The following is a 24,759-nucleotide window of genomic DNA, read 5'->3' as shown; positions in this document are numbered from 1 at the left end:
GGCTCAGCGCAAGATGAAGCTGCCCTCACTCTCGAGGCGAACACGCAGCGATCGGAAAAACAGTGCGCGTTTCTCGGGATACCTATTGACCACACAGGCCACAGCGGATGCGTGGCTCGCTGACCTTCGCAGGACGTGGCACAAGACTATGCACCTCATAAAACGGATCTGCTTCCGCATGGGTGGTGCTGGTACCGACGTATGCCGAAAACTTGTGAGTGCTCTGCTGACATCCCGAGCGATTTACGGAGCACGCTGTTATGACCTGCTTGCTCGGCACTGGACAAAGCTAGAGGTACTCCACAAGCAGCGCTTTTCGCATCATCACAGGGCTCTCGAAGCACACACGTGTCGAGGAGCTGCATCGATATGCGAAGTTGCCTACCCTCCGCGCAACCATCGAAGCATCGAAGGCAGGCCACGAGGAGCGCCTGAAGCACACCAGACAAGGCAGGGCACTACTGGCCTACATGGGAAAGGACATATCAACTTTACCCCAACTGCCATCGGAAATTCCACCTTGGGATGACATTGCTGTCGGCGACACTACACAACACAACGCCCCGAAACATGGGCGCACAACATGCGCACCGTCGAGCAGCATTTGCTGCGCGTCATGCGCAGAGTCTGGCAGATGCTCCACCAAGCCAAGAACAAGTGTACACTGACGCAGCTTTCGACCCACGCACCAGTGAGGAGCAGTCGCCTACCACGTAGTCGGTTCTTGTGCGACACATTCTACGTTCATAACTGCTGATGCCGACGACCCAACTGAACTTGAACTCCGGGCGATAGGCTGGGCAGTAGACCAGGTCTCAAGCAACGCGCATGCAAACACATCCATATATACACAGACTTCCAATATGCGCTGCATGCTTGCAAGTCTCGCCACACAGCCTCATCAGAAGTTATATTGGTCAAGCAGGCCTTCAGGCGTGCAGAGGTCTGCGGAGTCACTGCAACACTTCATTGGATCCCTGGTCACCAGTGCATCGAGGGAAATGAGAGAGCCCATGAGGCGGCGCGCGCCTTCTTTCCAACCGCGTCATCTCCCGGGATCCTTCAGAGACCCTCAGCGCCAGCACAACTAGCACGACAAAAGGACCACGTATGACCCAGACAGAGCTCTGAGAGTAGCAGCCAACCGACGCAAGAGGAAACTCCGTGCGAGTGTCCCGCCAGACCCAAACCCACTTCCCGTGGGTCTTCCCAGGTCGGGGCAGGTGCTGCTGCATAGGCTCCGTTCCGGCATCGTCCTTACACCGGACGTGCTAGAGCCGTGGCGGCAGTACCGGACACGCAGGGAGAGACGTCCTCCTTTCCCTTTTCCTGGCCCCCTTCCGTCGCAGGACCTGGCCCCTCGACAGCCTCGGAGGACGAAGAAGCACCCCAGGAGCCGCACAGTGTCCTGACTGCGGCGTGGCCACGCGACCATCCGCAGCCCATTTGTTTTGGGAGTGTCAGCGCTACGCTAAGAAGCGGGACCACCACCTGAGGGCGGTGCAAGTGTCGTTCTACGAGGAGTGGATTAGGCCGGCAACTGGATTGGCGGATTCCGACAGGGTCATTCTGGACTCGCTCTTGGTTTTCGCCAAGGACACGCAGCTTCTAGGACGGCTCTAATTTCGCCTTCCCTCTCCCCTTCCTATTCCACATAATAGGTCTTCGAGCCATCCTACAATAAATACATTTTCATCATCATCATCTATTTCGCTTCATGCCGAAGACGCCATATTGAGGAATTTTCGGGAGGGAGGCACTGCATGTCCGTCACAAGCTCTCATATGCTCACCAGCAGACAGTCAACGCACTGGGGCGTAGTTACTGCAGAGCTCCACGCCAGCATAACGAGAAGGAAACGCAGTTTCTGGCAAATAAAGGGCAAAAGACAAAACGACGGAACGTAGCGCGACACACCAGGTAATGTCGTTTCCACTTAATACACTTTCGGTAGCATGACCAAGTACAGCCTAATAGCTGCCCTTGCTAAGAACTTTGTATGTTTAACCTGAATCAATGGCGACATTATCATTAACTGCTGGTCGTCATTTTAAAGGCGATGAAACATTATTGAATAAAATAAATGCTCAAGCAATCTCTGGACCGATTCCCGGCAGCTCCCGCGCGAATCTTGAGACCAATATGAGCGGAAGGGTCCCCATGTTTCTTTGTTTCCAGCCGAACCATGTAAGCCTTGCGCGCGTAAGCTCGTGTACAATAAAATGAGTGAGCCGGGTGCAGTGAAGGAGCTGAACCTACCGAAAGCCACTCTAATTTACGAAGTAAGAACAAGATCGGCTTGGACTGCAGCTTGGGTGCGGTACCTCCACAACCATGCACAGAACGTCAGGAGATGGCGACATGGAATATTGCTTAGTCTTGCCGGCGCTTCAGTGCCGAGAGGAAGACTGTACTTGCCAACCTACAAACAAGAGTATTTACAAACGCGTGCGCAACAAATGTTTTTCCCCTGAAGACGGTATCACGCCTTCTGCTCGCATATATACGTGACACTGAATTCATATCCATGTGGTTCCTGAACGGTGAAAGAGTTGAACGAGCGGAGCGATCGCTAGCCCAGACTGCCAGGCTAATAACACCACTTGTAATAAATGTAAACCAGCCAATAGATCCTCTTCCTAAAGCTAAAGCTCGACACTTGTTTTGGCTGTGCGATAATGCGTTTTCCAAGTAAGACCGATCACGTGCTTCGCATCGCGTTCAGCAAGCACGTATTGGTTACAGGTGATAGAAATGTGACCTGTAGGTACTACATACATTTATAATCCCAATGCTGACTTGAGGCTGTTACGCTACAGAAATGATCACTCGCGCATCAAGTGTAACCTAAGTACGCAAAGCATCTTACACGCGAGCACTAATTTCCTGGGAAACAGTGCTATAATTACGGGCCGCTTAAGTTCTCACTTGGGACACATGCGGACGTGTTCGACTAATGAAGCTGAAATAGTAGCGGCAGAATGATATCTTTCTAAAAGTGCATATCAGTTCTAATAAGGCGAAGAACCCGAAGTAACCCAGTACAATATGGTTTCCAAAAAATAATCAACTGAACTAGCACTTCTTGCACAAAAGAGTACATACTTGAAAACTTAGAAAATCACAACCTAGTTTTAGGTGTGTTTTTAGACTTCACAAAGGCTTTTGATAGCCTTAGTCATCACATTCTTCTCCAAAAGCTTAATCACTATGGTATTAGGGTAACGCACACTCCTTAATATCACCGTACCTACGACACCGCTCACAATATGTAGAAATTAACGGACAACATCTTCCTCAAGACAAATTAATTTAGGTGTACCTCAAGGCAGCATCATGGGCCCATTTTTATGCTTTTATACATCAACGACATCGTCAGCGTTGATGAGACGGTAAAGTACGTTACGACCAGAGCATTTTCTTCTCTGGTCGCTCATCTGTTGATTAGTAAATCATGCAAACACGGCTCCTGAATCAATTCAGGAATGGTTCCCACAAAACCATCTGGGTTTAAATGTCGCAAAAAACGAAAGCTTTGATGTTCATCCGCGTCATAAGATGTGCCCCATGCATCCGCTATTTATTAATTGGTATATCGCTTGAATACGTTCAGTCCTTTAAAACTCTAGGCGTCTATTTTTCTGCCACCATGTCGTGGATGCACACGTTGATTTCCTGGTTAAAAAACTTTCACGTACTATTGGATTCCTGCAGCGAAATTGTGCAGTGTTTCCGGTTAACACAAATCTACTTTTTTTATAACGCGCTATTCTCTTCCACTCTGAACCATGGTGCTCTTGTGTGGGGCACAACCACAAATGCTAATATTACGAAATTGTTTTACTGCAAAAGTGAATTATAGATTAACTTGTAAGATGCCCTACTTGTCCCATACAGCTGAATTGTTTGCGAAACTACGCATAATAAAGGTTCCATCACTTACGAATATATACAGGCTTTTCCGCCACTACAAATTATGTACAAGAAAACAGGACAACGCTTTGCAAAACATAGCCAATCTTAAGATTAATGCAGTTGCATATAACACACGTAATCCGGAACAGTGGGAGGTAGCACGAAATCGTACTAACTATGGTAAACGGATGTTCCGATACCAGCTACCTTCACTGTTGAACCGGTTACAACAACAAAATGGTGTTGAAATTGCGAACATAACATGACAAGAGCTTCGTGACTTGTTCTTGTAAATTTTCTATAAGATTACTTGATTTCATTCGACTGTGTATTTGCACCAATCCTTCCAATGTTCCCGCTTTTTCTCTATGTTGCCTTATTTCATAATTTGTTTAATGTAGCTCAAACTGTTTACATCAGGTTCCTGTTATCCTAATGTTTGACAATCTTCTACCAACATGTATAATTATTCCTGTGTATATATTGTTTTTTTTTTCATTTTCTCCGATCTTATTCATTTCTTATATTTGTCCTACGCACTGTCCGTTGCTGTCATTCTAAGGGGCTGTCACCCCGTCAAGCTACTCATTGCAGTAGCTTTTTGTGACCGCTCCTTCTTTCTTGGAAGACAAATAAAGCAAAGCAAACAAGGAGCCGGGCCATCGCCCCCTTGTTCCTTGAATGTCGTTCAGCGTCCTGTCGCACCTACTCGGTTCCGTAGCAGCGCGCTGCGAGTACACAACTCGAGGCTTCGGGGCATCGGCACTGCATCCGTGGCCTTCTATAAGTGGCACTCGCCGGCTGTTCTCGGGGCAAGGCAGTGCTAGTGGTCTGCACAGTTGCTTCGCCATTCAGCGCCACGCCTACTAATGATGACGATATGTAGGTGCATGGGCTACCTACGGTCAAACAGCGTCAATCAAGTAATAATGAGTTGTTGATTGAGCAACGAATGGTAGATGTGACATGGCTGTAAAAAATTACGCATGGCTTTTGCTATCGCAAACGCTAATGACCAGCGGAGCTGAGGGGAAGCCTCATCAAAGTTGTGCAAAGCTAAGCGAAGAAAGCGTGCTTTAGCTAAGCAGGATCAAAGCTAAGCAAGGTTTGATGGAGTTCAAGGTTTAGTGATGTTCTAGCGTTAGGCTTCGCCATTGCGCTACGTCGAGTAAGTCCAGGGCGAGAAAGAGGCCCGCAGATGTGAGAGCGCGCCTGTTACCAGGGAGCGCTGACATCATTACTAACGTCATACCACGTGCGCTCTGCGCGGCTGTGCATTCGCTCCGCTTCCGCTCAACTCCGCCCTGCCACCTGTGCCGCCGGTCCTTCTCTCCACTTACCTCCCTCCTCCCCCTCGCCACACTCTTCCCTCTCGCTATACAGTTGCCCCTTTCCCGACTTGGCTATGTTGCGAACATCGCTGCGCATGCACCACGCTCGACTTTAAAGCTCCGCTGTAAAACTAAAACCTGTCGCTGTCTGTGTGCGTAAAATATATATGTATTGTACCTACGACAATGGCTGTAGTGGGGTTAGCTGTGAAGGTGAAATGTATATGCTACAAGAACTGACAGATTAAGAACGTTGCATTGGTAGTGGCTTTCAAATGGCACTCACGCCAACAAAAACAAGAATTGCCGTTGTTTCTGCGTGCAGTCGTTTCGGTAGCTTGCCGATAGCCAGTAGCAGAATATGACAATTTGTTTTGTTCTTATTGTTTTCTCCTTGATGGCATTGCGGCAACAAGTGCTAATACATTATGAATATAGTACTGCTATGAGAAGGTTGGCATTTGCTTCATTCTATCATTCGCTGCTCGCTCGTCTCAACGGCGGATACGCGCAGGCTGAAGTCACAGATCCGGCCGTTCAGTTCGTGTTCCCGGCGCTGTTTCTGCTGATCTCGGCTGGAATCAGTCTCCTCTTGCCTGAAACACTGAACAAGCCACTGCCTGACACCTTCCACGAGGCAGAGAGCCTAGACAGGTATGCTGGTTGTGTTCTATAACACGAGGATACGTTGACAAAAGGTTCACCACTCCGAACATTTATTGCATATATTTTTATTCATTTGTCATACTCTCAGGGCAATACGCGTTATAGAGGGGAGTGGTACAATATATGGTGCGTAGTGAACAACAAAGCAGTGTCAAAAGAATAAAGAAAAAAACAATGTGGAATACAAAAGTTTCTTACCATATAATGTTATACGTGTCATGAAAAGGAAAACAGAAAAATGCAGAACGTTCTTAGTTGTGCAATGTTGCTAACTGCTTTAATGAAAATACACAGATCATTAGACTTTCGCCTGTATATTCGCTTCTAAGAAGCGCACTTGCACTTCGCATGGTATTCTGAGTGCTCTATTTTTTAGTTTCGTTGGTGTGCATGTGTGTACGTAGTGTGGCCAGTTCCACGCAGGTACCCGTGTATTTACTTATTCGTTCACTACGTTCTACTTTTGTAGGTAGTTTCCTAGATAAGTAACAAAAGCCAAAACATTTCTAATTCATCAGGAAAGGATAGCATGCCTAATTAGAGAATATTTGCTATTACACTGAAAATTAACTTTGTGGAAAGGAACAGCTCCAGAGAAAAAGTCGCAGTTTCGCCCGAAAGGCAAAGCATTGACAGCAATAGAAACGTATTGGACAGCTACATGATATAAGGGTTGAAGCTTATCGGCCGTATAAAGTGCAGTAAACATTCGCTTACTAAATTAAGTTAACAAGCATGATGTCACGCACTCACGGGCAAGCATGAACAGATCTCACTCGATGGCCGCGAATACTCGCTATCACAGCGCTGGAAGAGCGCCGGCAGCGGGGAAGTGAACGCTTCGTGCTGCCTCTCCCTTCACGGCGCCTCCGAAACTTGAGAAAACGCGACTTCCAACACAAGGCGCGCAGGAAGCCAACAGCCACCTCGGCTCGCCTTTATCCTTTGAGCCCGCAGCAGATTACCTCCAAGACACGGCGCGCCGACCGCGTATGCACTCAGCCACGCGAATGGCCATGCGTAGCCACGGTAGAGGTAGAATATAAGAATTGCGCTCTCCTACCCTAGCGCGCGCTTGATCACGTGGCCTCCAACATTTGGAGCGCGCGAAGACGGTGCACAGCAAGCCACCATCCTTCTCACCTGACCCTCGCACGCTTTCTCTCGCACACGCAGCATACGGCGCACGGGGCGCGACCTCATCGCACTTGGAGTTTATTGGGAACATCACAGTGATGACGACGAGGATGGCGAAAATTCGCCTGGAGTGCCGATATAGTTGAATAAAGAAGGTCAAAGGCCTGCGTGGCAAACGCAGCCCAGTCACAACGTAAGCTGGAAGAGCGGCTTCATAGGAGAACGTCGTAAACTGGTTGAAGACGGTAAATGCAAGTACTTGGGGGTCTGCGCGGCGAAGCTGTCGGGCCGCATTTTCGGCAGCGCGCACTAGAGGGTCTTCGCGGCGAAGTCTCTGCGTCGTTTTCACAAGAATGAACTGAACTGTCTGTCTGTCCGGCGTAGGCGGCATGCTGCAGCTTGTGCTGCTCTCCGCACAGCGGTCTGTTGAGCCCGAGGTTGCCTGGTTGCAGCCGCGTGCGTAGCTCTACGATTCGCTTCTTCAGCAGCGGTTCGTACCTAGTGGGGAGGCGCCATATCGTGTACCGAAGAGCAAACACAGGCATCGAGAGTACGCCGCACACACGTCACACCCCTTAACACGTGGCCCGATACGACACAACTGCTAACTGCAGCATGTCGCGACACCTGGTGGAATACAACGCAACGGCAATGCAACGTTTGCGCGTATCAATGCTACGCGGCGCGCATCTCACGTCGCGTGGGAAGTGGCACGATACGATGCAACTGCTACACGGCGTGCCACCTGGTGCAATAATATGCAACTGCAGTGCAAATGGTGAAAGCATTGACGCTACGCGGCACGCATCTCATATCGTATGGCTCCTCGCGTGCTAGGACGCCTTTAGAGGGCATATTTCCGCTGGCGCCACGCAATGGCTGACTCCCGCGCAGTTCGATCCCGGCGGGAACTTTTTCGTCTCATTCCTGGCGATAGCTGCGATGGACACCGGCGGCGGCGGACAACATCACCAACCGAAACGGATACTGTATTGAGCCCGTGACAGCTTACGCTGTAAAAGAAGAAATAAAAAAATTCAGTGGCATTCCACTCTGTGAAGGTGGATGACCAGCAGAGCTGTATTGAGGTCTATGCACTACCGATGACGCATCGTGGGCAAACTGATGTTTGTGTAACATTGAATGCCGAACCTTTCTAAGAGAAACACCACGAACCACTTTACGTCTGGCTGAGCCACGTCTATATTGAAATCACCTACAATTACGATGGGAGTGGAGTCCGTAGGGGTGATCCAGCCAAGGGTGCATGCGCTTGGCGCTTGCGGCACGATCTTCGTCCGTATTGTGTGCCGCCCGCCGTCGCCGTGCACATTCCCGCTTCGGTTCACGACGGTGTTCTTCGTAGGCGCGCTGTTCTTCTGCAGTCCTCCCATTCCTACCCATTGCACGGCTGGAAGGGAACTGAGATCAGGTTACGTGTTTTGCCTATAGAGCCCGTGACGTAAAACCGCAATCAATGTTAAACTATGTCGATTCTGGTTTTACTTTTTTTATTACGATATTTTTTATTACGATATTTTTTTATCAGAAGCAGTCAGTAGGCACCGGGCGGCCGTCGTAAGACGCCAGGAGATGTAGTATTTTATTGGAATCCCCTTTGAAACAGGGGCGGTAACGAGTAGTCACCTAGCCTGTTTGAGTTACTCGGGTATGCTATAGATGCTTTTCATTGTAGCATTTTTTATAGATCTCTTTAATCTTTGTTCGCTCCCTTAAAACTTGTCTACCTTGTCCCGCTACCTATGTCTGTAACAGATCCGCTCGTATCAATCTCTTCGCTGCTTTGTTTCCACCAATGCTCAAAACGTCTCTTACTTTTTACCTGCTGAAGTGGCGCCACCTGGCTACGTCTAGAAGGGAAGCATCAGTCACGGGCCCTCCCTGCTGTACACCTAGTACCATCATTCCCATGGCGTCCGGGCGATCGCAATTCCATTCAGTAATTATTGTGGGGAAATTTGTGGCTGAAATGACTATGCATCCAAGTGAGAGCTGCGCAAATAGGAATTGCCCCGTGGGAAAAAGAAAGCGCAACAACCGCTCCATTTTGCGCCACCCCTTCACCGCATATACCGTACACTTACGCAAACTTGCAGACTCACGCGGTGTTAAAAAGTCGAGCCGGACAGGTCCATCGACATGCTAAGTTCCCCAGCTGACGTCACACGCGATAGGACGCTACTTCTCGGCGTAGCAGACAGGTGTTGTGCCCTTTTCCGTGGCAGCTACCAGCCGCCTTCTTTCCTTGTTTACCTCTCTTCATTTGTGCACGTGCTTTAAAACAAAATAATTAAAAGAATCCAATCTGAAATTTTTTGCTGAGCAATTTATACTTTGAATGAAGAAGAGAAAATTAGAAAGGAGAATGATGGGCGCTGAGCTAGAAGCGCTATAGCAGAAAAAGCAAATGAAAGACTCGAAATCTTAACGAACTTGAGCGGAGAACGCGAGGCTTCACTTGGCGACAGCGAGGTGACTAGCACGGTCAGCGGTCGTTGAATGCATGGCCAGGTGGGAGCCCGTCCACCATTTATACATTTGTCTCATCGCAGGTTACACAGCCGTTGATGGCGCTCATGTCGATTCTATAATACACCAGTGTTCGTGGAGCGAGCACTATCCGACTAAATGGCCTCTTTAGATAAAGCAATTGTGACAGAACACAGGTGACGTAATCTCATACAGCGCGCCCGCCTGACCGGTCTTCCACTGAAACGAAAGAGTGAGAAAAGTTATGGTTCGCGTGAGAACGGTTAGCGGCAAAACGTGAAAAAGCACAACCGACGACGCTCGCACTGAAGAGTACTTTGTGCGCTTGCGCATAGCATCGACGCTGGCGCGACAATAAACATTTTCAAGGGCACACCCTTGCAATTGTTAACAATAGACCGCGCTGCGTGTCAGTGGTCGTTTAGCGGCGAGGGGCAATCCTGAAGCAAAGATCGTACCAGAATACATTCGAACTAGAAATCACCTTGTGCGTGCTCGCATAGAGTTGCCGACCCCGCCTCCCCTCGCCGCTACAAGTGCGCTGACCCGCCGTGTGGTCGACGCTCGCACGGTATTATTGAAAAATTGCAAGAGCGTACAGTGCTCAGCGATTGAAACGCGATATCGGACAGCATGGCGGCCGCCGCTTGTTGCACCACTGGTGAGAGCTGGGTGATCGCTGAGGGGGCCCAATGCAGTTGCATCAGAAAGCTTTTCGCTTTCATTTGACACAAGAATGCATCATCTCAGTGTGATCAGCGCCTACCGGTGGCGCAAAAAAGTTCCTGCCGCCATGTTGTCCGAGATCGCGCTTCAATCGCTGAGCGCTGCACATGCTTACAAGGCCACGTGACGCTCAGTGCTCGTGTTACTGCTGAGTTGTTGCGATAAAAAAAAACAGACTATGTACTGACGTACATGAAGCCGTCACCGTTCATGGCTTTTGTTTCTATCCTTTCTCGCGTACATTCTCTTTGCGGGAACTGATGTGTGGGTGTCTCAATGTCCGCGCCTTTTAGCGCCTCCCAGCCCATTATGAATTATCAACTCGTCTATGAATCAGCACTCGTTAAAAACATGTGCGTGTCAATAATACGTTGCATCAGTGAATGCTTAATCATTATTTCTGATTGGACCAAAATACATATAATTATGAAACATATAACATCAGATTACGTAAGCGGTTCATCTAGAGATGGAAACTAGATATCATCCTAATATAGACTGCATTTTCTGTAGCAGACGTTCTCAATGAAACCACAGTACGCTGGGCTATTGGATCACAAAATATCTCGAAATGTTTCGTACGTGTTCCCCTGTATATGCCCTCATTCTTTTATTTCAACGAAGACTTTCCAGATGGCATATTGTTTTATTATCAGGCGTCTGTTGCGTGCCAATGCAGACTGTCTTGTCGAACCTGTTATCGTGTGATCCTGCGATCATAGCTGGATTTGGCACAGTTGAGAAGGCCAGCTTGCAAGTAGAAACAAGACGGAAGCTGTCGAGTTCGAAGGCTGGGCAATTTTATATTATTTGACAAGCATAGTTAGAACATCGTCTTTCTTTTTGCAATCAGCGACATCAACAAAGCGAGTCTAATTCATGAAAAAAATAGGAAATAAAGCGTTGCTTGTTTCTCTTGCAGAAAGAAATTACCCAAGACACCAAAGCCGCTGGTGGAGTACAAGCTGACAAGTACCGCTGCGTGAACACTGCGAAAGGCGCTGTGCCAACGTCCGCTCTACGAGGCATCATTGTGCGCGGTGGCGATTATGTGTCACATTGTCACCACAACAGGTTGTGGCAGTGCAGAGTGGAAAATAAAGTATATCCGCGTTGCGCAACCCAACTGCCTTTGAAAGTTTCCTATATCTTGAAGAAACCCCTGAGAAAAAAATGGAACGTGAATGCCTGTGACGAGTATGCTGCCTAGCCCTCGTCCGCAGAGCCAGTAACAAAGACATTTTGTATCTCGGCAGACTTCTTGGAATTTGTATCTTCGGTTGTCGACACCAAATTTAGCTATAGGTCGAAGAGTGCACCTACAGTATTATGCTAGCCGTGTTGCTTGGTAGGCTGGTTTGTAAATGTCAGCAAAATTTCTTGGAGGTATTAGGCGCCCATCATGCGCCCTAAAAGGCTGTCACAAGGTATCAACCAAGAGAACCTGCTTCTTCTAAGCCGGTATTCTATAGAAGAATAGAAGACGGCCAGGAACGGCGACCATATCGCTGTCGTCTCCACCGCGTATCTAAGCACAATACCAAATCGGTCGAAAATTGTGGGGTCGACGGTTCCACACAGAGCGCCACTGTACGAATAAGTAATTGAAAGTAGTGGATATTGATTTAGCGTCGGCAATTTATCACTGGTGACTTACGGTAGCCGTACACAGCAGCAGTTACATTCGCAAGCACACAACTAAGCAAACTTCCTTGGTTTCACAGATAGCTGTGGTGACTACCTGGCTGTTCACCCGTGCATCCTACACGTGCTTGCGCGGCACTGACTACCGTGCTGGTCTCGGCGCGCACTCCACTGAAGCCACCCCCAAGCTGCGTTCTACGCAGCCCGGATTCCTGCCATAAAAGCCGTCCCAGCGAGAGCATCACTGCTGTAGCAGCAGCAGTTGCATTCGCCAGCACGCAACTAAGCAAACTTCCTTGGTTTCACAGGTTGGTTGCTTCTATTTCTGATATTTTTTTAGAATTTGTCAATCCTGCAACTGCTGCTGCTACTGTTGTTGCTGCTATCGTTTTTCCCTGCTCCTGTACTCACATTGTGTTAACTATTTAGCCATCCTCGCAATGCCGACAAATGCTGAACTCTGTAAGCGAATGGACGAGTTAGAAGCTATATTCAAGCATAGGTTGAACGAATTAGTCGACCGGCTTGTTGTTAGTATACAAACTAGGCTTCAAGACACAGGCTTAGACATCGGTGGAATGAGAACTGAAGTTGGTCGCATGGACGACAGCGTAAAGCTTCTAAACGATGTAGTCGAGTCAGCCCGATCTCAACAGCTTGAGCTGTCTGCGGCAAACCGCGCTCTCAAAGCAGAAAACGAGGCCCTTCAAAGGGAAAGTCGCTGACCTTGAGCAATACTCAAGATTAAATAACTTGGAAATAAAGGGGGTGCCCTACACCCAGGGAGAGGATTGTACCGCAATCCTGACTGCCATCGGCAACAAAATCAACTGTACAGTCTCAGCCACTGATGTCGACACAGTGCATCGCGTACCAGCAAGGTCTGGTCACAAGAATATAATCGTGCGGTTTTGCTCTCGAACAAAAAAGACTGAATTCATGAAGAAGGCGCGAAGGGCCCGAGTGAATACCCTGAGAGTAGGGTTTTCAGGAGAGAACACGCAGGCGATACAAGGTCGATCCACATAGGTCGCGAAGCTTCGGGCGAAAAGCGGTTCAGAACCAACTGTCACCGACATCAGCAAGGGTGGTTATGGGAGCAGCGATTGAAGCGCGACTATGTTTGGAGGAATAAACACTGGGAAAGAAAAAAAGCGTTTTTAAATTAAAGCGAGACGCAGTTAGATTCATTCAACGAAAATAAAATTCCTAATTCCTTTTATATATGTATGGCGAGAAAAGATACAACTGTATTTTACTAGATCATTATCAATAATACCTTTTTTCAGGGCCCACCGTGAGAGCGCCCATCGATAGCGGCGGGCGTTGACGCCGCTATCACTTGCAATGCCATGCAACTCTAGGAGTGCGTGGAAAGGCGCGCTAGTAAAGTTCACCTGTTAGAATACGCCCCCCTCACATGTTGTGTTGTGTTGCATGTCGACGTTTGTCTGAATTAGGTGACGCGGGTAGTTTTATTGTCTCTTAACCTGTGCAGTCAAAAGTAGTGAGTTGCGACCGTCAGATACTTGTTTACTTTAGTTGTTTTCGTGCAACAGAGCTGGCCGACGGGCTTGGCGTCCGACGAAAGGACGAGCACTCTACGCAATCTACGCCCAAAGTGTTCGTCGGCCTCCAAAGAAAGTATGTTCTGTGCAGCGACGCGATTTCGACACCCGTACGGCTGATCTTTTCCGGCATCGCTTTTCGCGCTGAAAACTCGGAACGCCCATGAAGGCGAATGGCGGGGCATTTGAATATACAGCTCTAATGGCAGGCCTCCAAAAACAAACTTCGCGGCTATGAGAACAAAATGACGTCACCTCTGTTTTTGACAATATGACGTCAAATTATTTTTTCTTCCGCCGGAAGTGTTCCCTCCTCACACAGATGGCGCTAAGCCCCATGAACCGCCGGTAAACAACCATGTTTTGAACGTATGGGCTTCTATGGAAGCTTCGCTACCAGGTATATTTACCTTGGGCGATATTCGTCAATGAGCATCTATCGCCAGACAATAAGCGTCTGTTTTCCAAGGCGCTTGCTTTAAAGAAGGAAAAAGGTTGGCAGTTCATCTGGACCGAAAATTGTCAGATCAAGGTGCGGAAATCTCCCGACAGTCGGGTATTTCGCATCGCTTCTGATCTATCTATTATTACCTAACCTTGCATAAGCCTTCTAATTTTCAGTCTTTAAGTTGTATCCAATGGCTTCGTACTTTTTACCTGAAGAACTTGAGGCTTATTTTTCATTGCCCTGTCGTTCACTAATCCATTTCAATGCGCGCAGTCTGCAAAAAAAATGGATGGCAGTACAAATTTTTTATCTTCTACCCGTCATAACTTCTGTGTTATTTGTGTTAGTGAAACCTGGCTCTGCGCATCTCACAATAATTTGTACAGCTTCCCTTCGTACTCTTCTGAATATTGCCACCGTGATAACAGTAATCATGGTGGTGCTGCTATTTTTGTATCCTCCGAGTTGCGTTTCCATAGGCGATTTGACTTGACACTCTATGTGGCGAACTGCGAATCTGTTTGGGTCGAATTTCATGATTCATTTTTTTCACAAGATAAGAAAAACCTAATAGTCGGTTGCATCTATCGTTCACCTTCATCATCTGTAAGCGCGTATTGCTTAGCATTAAGTGATTTGCTGCATAAATTAACATTTGAGCAAAAGAATGTTATTATCATGGGTGATATTAATATTAACCTTTTAGATACATCCAACTCGCTATGTAATGATTATGTTAGCTGCCTAAACGGGTTTGGATATGAAAACCTAATTGCTCTTCCAACTCGCTGTCCCACAAATAAACAGGGTACGCTTATCGACCACATATTGTCTAATCTTCTTAGTAACCCTGACTTTGGTGTTGTCCAAGCTGCGATAACCGATCACTACCCAATATTCGTGCGCTTAACTTCTACTCCTGGCACTGCCGATGCAAGCTTCACCAGACAGAAGTCTAATTCGTCAATATTCATTGAATTAATTACTACTTCAGACTGGTCCCCAATAATGACATGCGATAACCCTGAAACTGCCTATAACACATTTTCAAGAATAATTTCCGAAGCTATTGCAGATTCGACCGTAGTAACCAACTGTAAAAAAAACGTTTTCAGCTCCTCGTAACCCGTGGTTATCCACCAGTTTGCTAAATTGTCTACGGAAAAAAGATAACCTTTACAGAAAAACCAAAAAACAGCCATTTAACACTGCACTTCACGAAAGGTATAACAAATATTCAAATTTTTTAGGAAAACTACTCAAGCAGGCTAAAACTTTGTACTATGAAAATGAAATTAAGTGTGCCGGTAATGATGTAAAAAACAATGGAAAGTGTTAAACAATTTTTAGGGCGATCCAATCGTAATGCCGAAATAAACATCATACAATCGGAGGATCTTCTCCTTGATAATCCCTTGGATATTGCAAACTCGTTCATTAATTTCTTCTGTACAGATAATCAAGGGTGTGACGATCCATTTACCATGACTCACCCCCGTGTGCCTCATAGCTTTTTCCTTCATTCCGCAACGCCTCAAGAAATAATCACAGTCATTTCCAATTCAAAGTTCGCGCCCATCTGCTCCGGCGAGCTTCAGAACCCCTGATTGGAGGCGCAGAGGGAGATGGCACACCAACATGGCTGTACTTCCGGCTTCAAAAACGTGACGTCAGGGCCTCTCCTGTTTTGTTTCTTTCCTCCATGGTCCTCAATCATCTGCTGTAATTCGTCCCCATTGTTGCTGAATAGGACAATGTCATCTACAAACCGAAGGTTGTTGAGATATTCGCCGTTGATCCTCACTCCTAAGCCTTCCAAGTCTAAGAGCTTGAATACTTCTTCTAAGTATGCAGTGAATAGCATTGGAGAGATTGTGTCTGCTTGCCTGACCCCTTTCTTGATAGGTAACTTTCTACTTTTCTTGTGGAGAACCAATGTAGCTGTGGAATCCTTGCAGATGTTTGCTAAGATATTCACGTATGCCTCCTGTACTCCTTGATTACGCAATGCCTCTATGACTGCTGGTATCTCTTTTGAATCAAATACCTTTTCATAATCTATGAAAGCCATATAGAGAGGTTGATTGTACTCCACAGATTTCTCTATTACCTGATTGATAACATGGATATAATCCATCGTAGAATATCCCTTCCTGAAGCCAGCCTGTTCTCTTGGTTGGCTGAAGTCAAGTGTTGCCCTGATTCTATTGGAAATTATCTTGGTGAATATTTTATAGAATAGTGAAGGCAAGCTAATAGACCTATAATTCAAATTTTTAACGTCTCCCTTGCCATGGATTAGTATAATGTTGGCATTCTTCCAGCTCTTTGGTACACTTGAAGTCGTGAGGCATTGCAAATAAAGGGCTGCAAGTTTTTCAAGCATAATATTTCCTGCATATGTGATTAAATCGACTGTTATTCTATCTTCTCCTGCCGCTTTTCTTCGGCACATGTCTACAAAGTCATTCTAACCTAATCGCTAGTTATATAAGGAGCCTCTGTGTCCTGTCCATCACTACTTCCAATGAAGGCAGCGTGGCTGCTCTGTGTACTGTACAGGTCCGTATAGAATTCTTCGGCTGCTTTTACTTTGTTGCCGCGGGGGTGAGAGTAGCCAAAAGGGATAGAAATTTGTATTTACAAAATATATACAGAGAGAGACGGATGCAGGCAAGATGGCAGAACAACACGAGCGCTACGCTGATGCTCGTCTTCATCGTCCTTCTGGCGCATTCTTCCATGCTCGGCAGGATGCGTGCTTCAGTGCGCGGGAATAGCGAGTAACACTATCATCGAAATTGCTGATGACACTACCGTGCTTTTATTTCAGTGCATACATCTTGCCCTGTCCTATGCCAAGTTTTCTTCTCACTGATTTCATGCTGTGGCCATTTTTACTGCTCCCTCAATCTTTCCCACGTTATAATTTCGAGTATGCCTTACTTTCTTCCTGTTGATCAGTTTTGACAGCTCAGCGAATTCTGTCTGATCTGTTGAGTTAGACACTTTCATGCTTTGCCATTTCTTAATTAGGTCCTTAAATTGGTACTTGGGAGAGCTTAATTACTAGTTGCCGTCGTGCCTTGCCTCCCACTTCACCATAGCCGCGCGCAAATCAGTCATTATTATTTTCATATTTTCTAGCAGCGCCACATTGAGACCAAATGCGGAAGGCTTTAAGAGCCGACGCCGCCACCTTTTCAAGAACGATGCTCACAAAACCATGGTCTTCCCCCGCTGTCAGTCCCGGACAGCAAGTCATGGCATAGGTTTTGGACTTCAAAGGGCTGAAACGGGCTGTGAAGCTGCGTGATCAGTCGCTCAGTTAGAGCCTGGACTCAGTTTTTCACTGGGCCCATGCAGTTGTGTAAGCATTAGGGGTGGGCGAATATTCGAAGTGTCGAACACGAATCGAATATCACACACCAACTGTCTGTATTCCATTTTGAAAGTGAACTATTCGATAATTTCGAATATGTAGAACTAATCAAATATTTCTGAACAACCGACAGTTCGGGTCATGTTACGGTTCTTCGTTTTCTAAACAAATTAACCCAAATTATCAGCAGTGAAACAACGAGAAACGTTTTCGAAGGAATGCATAAACAAAATGGACAATGTGAGCTTTCTTTTCGATTTCGCGCCGGAGGCCTACATGACAACCCGTGATTTTACGCGCAAGCGTAACTAGCCAGCTAGCGCAGTCGGCGAATGTCTGTCGAAGCCGCGTAGGAAGCAGAGGAGGAAGGCGCCTGGGGGTGAAGGGAAGCGCGCGCTGGGGAAAATACGCAGGAGCGCGCTAAGGTCATTAGAGCGCGCACAGCAACGCCACCTAGAGGAAAGTCAAGATGACGTTGAGCGAAGGGGCAAGGAGAAACGAGGCGAAGCGTGGCGGAGGTGGAATCAGGTTACAGCGCGGCCTTAATGAATTTGTTGAGGGATCAAATACATGAATCATAACTGCATTGCCATTGCCAATGCCATTGTATATTAGATGCTGCAAACGAATTATTGAGCGCTACGCACTGTGAATACAAGTATGTAATTTTTCATTAAAAATATATTCGTATGTCCCCAAAATTGTGGCAGAAATAACTGATATGAATGCTTCCGCGTTTTATTTTTGTTTTTGTTTTTGTTTTTTGGTTTTTACAGTACGGAAAATATTGCGCGAACTGTCCTTCGTTGCAATGAATTGCGCAGGAGCAGCTGTTACCGGTCCTGTATTGTGAGTAATCCGCCTTTTGCATTACGCTGTGGCGCCACCTTAGCGGGCTCCGCGAGAAACAATAAGTACGGCGTCGGGGCCCCGCGGGACGCAGAGGCACACTGCAAGAAGCGAGCTGAAATGGGTTTGGGCATTTGTCAGTCGTTGTAATTTTCGTTTTCTGTGAGTGGCCGCTTGTTGGACAGGATGCCTAGGCCGGCAATGACTCTGGTGCGATTTACAACCGCATTGCAAGTCGTTGAAATATGATGACGGGATTTCGTGCAGCTACGCCGACAAAACCAGTCACCGTGCGATGTGCCTCTGAATGAATACATCGCATCGTAACGCGATTGACACACCGCCTACGCTTGTATTCCTGTTACTCATATTTATTCGTACTGAATATCAGTCCAAACATGCTTCGGAAGTTGAAATGCACGAACGTGAGCACTCGCCAGCCGCCCACATCAAGTTTAAGCTAGGGTCGATTACGCTCAGCGGAGGTTAGCCGTATCGTATATAGCAGCAGAGTTCATGCATTTGCCACTGTTAGACCACTAAACGTACGCTAATAGGATGATAAAAACTGCTTTTATAGCTGAGTCTTGGCCACAGTGGTCATAGCTCTTTGAAGGGGCGACACTGCGCCCAGAGTATTTGCAACGCAAGAACGGCCCATTTGTTTACATCGGCACGCGTACGGCCACCGCTCACACGAAATAATGAGGTAATGTTCAAAGCATATATGAACACTTCTCATGCACATATCAGAAGCGATCCCACTGATACGAGAATGCATGAACGTCCTAGGCACATCGAAAACGGCGACAACGACCACCTAGCCGCACTGGCACGCGAAAATGCCAATGCCCGCCGTACTCACGTGGCAACGAGCGGTGTTGTTGCTCACGATGCAGTATCGAAAGGGCCATCACTTGTTGCCTGTTTAGCATAAGAGCCACACTGTGTTTTCGATAACTACTAAGGCAGCATAAAAATACACTCTCCGTAGTAGTATACTTCGTTCATGGAAGCGCCGGCGACTGCGACCGTCAGCTTTCGTTCAAGTACGGTGCCTGTACCGCGGTATAGCACTGCGCCATGTCGCCGCTTCCCACTGTGTGTGTGCATCGTACTATGCTAAGAGTGGTTCACTTCAAGTCGGTAAGGTCAGTACCGAACTATATAAGCAGTTTCCTTCGTCGTACTTGCTTATCCTATATTTCAGGTCCGCCGGTAGCAGACGAACTCGTAGGCTGTGTGTAGGCTAATGAAGCTGCCTGAACGAGATCGACACCACCTCAAACTTAATGTGGAGGGCTGGAAAGGGCTGGAAATCGTGCATATCAGCGTCGGAAGCACGTTTCGACTCAATTTGAGCGTCAATAAATACATACACGAGCGCATTTGCGGCGATATTCACGTTGTCGGTGCGATGTTCTCACTCGGTGGGCTCGCACGGCGATCAGCACACTGGTTTTGTCGGCGTCGTCGGCACGAAAGCTTATCACACTACGATCACTCGCTGTCGTCGGTCGCTTCTTCGTCATATACTTGTATGAAAATCTAGGTCTCCCACTGGCACGGTATCACAACTACAGCCGGCCGAGCGTTGGCGCCGGCGTGAGGTCGACTTCTGACCGACATCGGTGTCGTGTCGGCATATATTGTGATGTTCCGGACGTTAACCGAATATCGCTGTGAACAGCTGAAGTTTCTACCGAAACACAGCGCAAATACCGCGTCGTCGATCAGCACAGCGCCGACAATAAAGAGTTCACGTGCTCGACGGCTATATGCTGCACGCGTGCGTCGTCAGCGGCACACATGTGCACCACCTACACCGTAAAAACTTTTCGGCGCTCACCGCTAGGATACAGCGCATGCGCACTCGGGACATGCAAAAGGCGGATTGCACCGAAATTAAAGTCGCAGCAATGAGTACATATAAAAAGCAGGAGTTCTGCAAAATATACATTAGAAATGCGAAGATAGAATGGAATATACAAATGCGAAGATACAACTTGATAAAGGGCACAAAAGTGTCGCCGGAAACAAAGTTCACTGCTTGTATACACAAAACCTCGCAACAAGATATTTAAATGTACGTATAAGTCTCCAATAAATGTTCGTATCTCAGCAAACGTCACTGTATATAATGCGTCAAAGAAGACAAATAAACATGTTGCTCAGTCGCAGATAGTAAACTTTACGCATAGAAAGACAGATAATCCAGGCAAGAACAATACTATGATCGCAGAAATCGTGCTCGTATGTACTTTGACCATGCTGCGCTCGTGACAGCACCATATGGATAGAATAATAGAGGAAGGTGCAGAAATCAGTACGAAAATGGGCATTTTAGCTGCCTGCACAGCGGCAACAATTATTCTACACCCAAAATCAAAGATGACTATTGCTTTGTTTCAAAAAAGAAGTAAAATGAGGTAGCCAAAAAGGAAAGAAAAGGACAAACGAAAGCCACAGATGATGCGGCAAGTTGAACTACCCAATATCCGAGTGTGTTTGTTGGGAAACGCTGCGTGGGCCGGGCTTTCAATGAGCAAGGTCGGTCAAAATTGGTTATTTATGTCCTCGTAATTTTCGTATTCGCATGATCATTTTGATCATGATGCTAACTGCTACAATAAATGGTGAAAATTTCTGCGGTTTTAAAAGCTAATGAACAGTCATGCGTTTTCATAATTACGAGTTTATGGACCTGACGGAAGCGAGCTTTTTACTTGCATTGATTTTTGCTGCTTCGCTATCTAAAGGACAAACTTAACTTGGCGGGGAAGCTTAGCGAAGTGGTCAATGATTTCGGACACGTTGATGCCGACGTCTCTGTGGGCGTATAGAAGCGCCAGCCTAACCATGCGTTCCTGAGACATTGTAGAGCGCAAGTAGTTTTTTCAGTAATCACATGTTAAATATTCTCTTTGCGCTGGAAGAGATGACTAGAATGTGTAGCAGTTTGTACACAATTGCATAGAACCTGCAGTCGCAATGAGAGAGGGCCTCTATTCCGGTGCTAAAACCTAAAAACACTCCTTCTATGTTGTTGGCATCTTTGTTTAGGTACCTTGCTCAAACAGTAAGCTGTTCGATTCCAGCAATATCCGTCGTTTCGTCAGCAAGTATGGAGAAGCAGCCTGCAGCGTTTACTTTTGCATCTAGGCTTTCTTTGATACTTTCACCAAAAATTTCTATAATTTGGTTTTATACATCTGGGCTTAAATACGAGGCATTACTGGGGCAACTTTGAAAATGGTTCTTCAGATATGTATCGCCGCAATCAGCTTGCATGCGAAGAAGCGCTTTGAAAATACCAGTATTTCCAGCCGGGGGCTTTGCTTTAATCCATAGGACCACTGTCTCTATGGCCACGGAGAGCCAGACTTTGTCGCCTGCAAAAAAACAACTGTCTCAATAATAGGCCGCTAACTTTCTTCTGTTTTATCTTATTTTACTTTGCCTGCCTTTGTCCAGCTGATCGGTCACATTGGGCGCGCTTCCTGAAAATGTTTGGCGAAATTTATCAGCTGCCAGCTGACAGTCAAGGTGATATTTTGTATTTTCATGTATGGAAGATTGCGAGCGCGTGCTTCCATCTCTGGAACGGCGTGAATACGAGGGCTCCCGTGCGCGCTTCTTGGCCCAAGTTTATAAGAACATTAAACCCGTTAAGTTCCAGAACTGAAAATCTAAAGCATGCCATTGCAAATGTCAGTGCACCTTTCGCGTCAAAAGTTATTGAGAATTTTATACCCTCAAAGTTCGGAATTGAAATTCATGCGCTCCGTAGATTCCATGGCCGCTGGGATATGCCGCGACGCGCCCGCTCGCTATCGAAAGCCCTTGAAACTTTGTGCTCGGATGGGGCTCCTTGCCTTATGTGACTGCAAGCGCAGAAGCGTTACCACGAAATCCAGCCCGTTTCGCAATGTTCGTGCCGAAATGTCTTTTAGAGCGTGAAAAAGACATTGTAGACAAAATCCTGAATGATTCCCGGCGCCGGTGGTTGTTTTGGGGGGCGCCGGGAAAAAATTTCAGGGGGGGGGGGGGGTTGATGCCCCCCCCCCCCCTGGCTACGTCCCTGAACTGCAAGTCGAACTATGCGCGAGAGCTGAGTGTGCCAGTGCACGTGTTTCCGACCGACCCGGTGCGGCGGGCAGCATGGACAAGAGCGGTTTCCCGACAGGATTTTGCTCCTACAGAGAACACACTGGTAAGATATGGCTTATGATTCGATACGGGGCTTTTTATTAACTCAATGCGCGTTTTTGCGGCTGAACGTATCCAGCATCAGCTTAATCTGCCTACTTCCGTTGCCGGAGCCTGAAACGTGATCATACATCTTTTGGTATATCCAAAGCCGAACCGAGCCGTTTACGTTTTCGGCAGCATGAAACGTGTTCCCACAAAATTCTTTTTTTTTTGTCGTTTCAGCTTTGCGAATAGCATTTTGTGGCCAGCGCCTACGTTAAAACGTCAAAGTACACAGACGTGAAAACGGGGAAGGTTATTGAAGTGCCGCTGACAGTCTTCTGGCTGAAGCCGGATGCGGTACAGAATGTGTTCCCGAATGGCCCTCAATACCTCTCTCGTCAAAATGCATGCATTCGGGAGGCTCCGGAGGAGAAAAGAAAACGTCTTGAGGATGAATCGATCCGCATTGCCATTGAAAAATCTCTGGAAGAAAAACAAGGCAAGAAGAACAAAGTCACAAGACTTTCTGAATTTCCTCATGCTCTGCCAAGTTTCAACACCTCACCGTTTTGGTCTGTGATCAACATGGACTCGAAGGTTCTATTCCTGGATTTGACTGTTGATCAGGACGCCTCTGTGCGTTCATCAGTGATTGTTCGAGACAGCATGTGTGTCGAAGTGTATATTGGTTAAACGCGCATTGTGGAACTTGATGGTGTCAGTGTACCTGCACAGTTGCAGGACTTGCATCAACTAAGTGACATCCTTCATTATGTTGAGTGTCTGCGCACTCCTTATTCTTCCAACAATGTTCAGTGGCCTCATCAAGTGCTTGCAACTGTGGTGGTACTGTTGGAGGAGTTGATATGCAATGATCAGCGGCATCAGCTACACGAAGGGCGCCTGGAAATCGTAAAGTTCATAAAATCCCAAGTGGAACTCATCTTTAACAACGCAGCACACTACTCACCAGACCTGCTGGTATTTGAAAGTCTCCTCTATACCATTTCGCCGCACGCATACCGATTCCTGAGAGATTCATTGAAGGTAAAGTTGCCTCATCCTGAAACAATAAGACGTCTCTGCTCCGCTCAACAAGTTAGCCCAGCCACAGAACAACAAGACTCCTGTTTTCTGTGATATGCTAAGAAGGTTGCTACCACAACGAAAGAACATGAAAAGATAGTAACTTCAGTGATGGATGAAATCCACATTCAGTCATACTTTGATTTCAAAGCTGGATTAATAACAGGTGCAGCAGTCAACACTGCAAGCTCGGCAAAAACTGTTTTTCTGACTCAGAGTCTCCTTTCTAATCACAAAGATGTTCTAATCACAAAGAATTGATGCAAAATCCTTGCATGATTTTTTGCGAGTGCTAGTTGTCAAGCTTGAGCATACTGGGTTTAAAGTGATTGCTATCATATCTGAGAACAATTCCATCAACAGAAAGACAATGTCGTTGTTTTCAATCCCCCCGAGACTAAAGATAGTTAATCAACATTCAGCTGACGAATAACGACCTTTGTTTTTTGCCGTGGACCCTGTCCAGTTGTTGAAATGTGTCAGAAATAACTGGTTAAACCAATGCAATGCAGGAAGGTGCATGTACTTCCCCGATCCAAAACGTACAGACCCCAAACCCAAAATTTTGACAGCATCATTCAACACTTTATGCGAGCTGCATGAGTCTGAACAAAATGAGCTTTCGAAGATCGTGCCGACATTGTCATTGAAGGCATTAAATCCTTCTAACATGGAGAGGCAAAATGTGAAGTTGGCATTGAGAATATTCAATTCATCAACTGTGCAGCACTTCACAACAGCAACCTTCAGCATGCTGATAGCACGGCTCAGTACATCAACAGGCTGCTAACATGGTGGAATATTGTTAACGTTAAGACTCAACGAAAGGGCCAGCGGCTTTCAGATGACATGCAAAAGCCTATAACCTCAATATCTTGCCCCTTCTTCTTTCTGGGGTTTTACGTGCCAAAACCAGTTCTGATTATGAGACACGCCCTAGTGGAAGGCTCCGGATTAATGTTGATTACCTGGGGTTCTTTAACGTGCACTACAACGCAAGCACACGGGCGTTTTTGGATTTCGCTTCCATCGAAATGCGGCCGCCGGGGCCGGGATTCGATCCCGCGATCTCGTGCTCAGCAGCGCAACGCCTTAGCTGACTGAGCCACCGTGGCGGGTCTTGTCCCCAGTTACAGTTTTTGGGAAAAATGATGCAGTGGCTAGACTACTGGGAAAGCTTGAAGCACGATGCAGGACATTTGACAAGGGAAACGCACTCGGCTTTATGTCACACAACTCATACGCTCCACAAGATCACTATCTACTGCTTTGAAGAACTTGGTATGCAGTATGTTTTGCTAG

The 24,759-nt window shown here is 46.9% G+C and overlaps 1 protein-coding gene across 2 annotated transcripts in view; it reads left to right on the top strand.

Annotated features, from left to right (window-relative positions):
* Nucleotides 1-11,333, top strand: part of LOC119437562 (organic cation transporter protein-like) — a 271,629-nt gene extending 260,296 nt beyond the window's left edge. Inside the window, exons 10-11 of one of the 2 annotated variants that reach the window (XM_049660703.1) lie at nt 5,761-5,900; nt 11,209-11,333. In XM_049660703.1, coding sequence (XP_049516660.1) covers nt 5,761-5,900; nt 11,209-11,272 — 204 coding nt within the window. In that variant the 3' untranslated portion in view covers nt 11,273-11,333. The remainder of the gene's footprint in view (nt 1-5,760; nt 5,901-11,208) is intronic. The other variant, XM_049660704.1, reaches the window with a different exon arrangement.
* The last annotated feature ends 13,426 nt before the right edge of the window (nt 11,334-24,759 follow it).

The sequence above is a fragment of the Dermacentor silvarum genome, chromosome 1, assembly GCF_013339745.2.
Source record: "Dermacentor silvarum isolate Dsil-2018 chromosome 1, BIME_Dsil_1.4, whole genome shotgun sequence".
Taxonomy (NCBI): domain Eukaryota; kingdom Metazoa; phylum Arthropoda; class Arachnida; order Ixodida; family Ixodidae; genus Dermacentor; species Dermacentor silvarum.
Note: the sequence above shows the minus strand (reverse complement) of the source record. Positions and strands in the feature narration are given on the sequence as shown.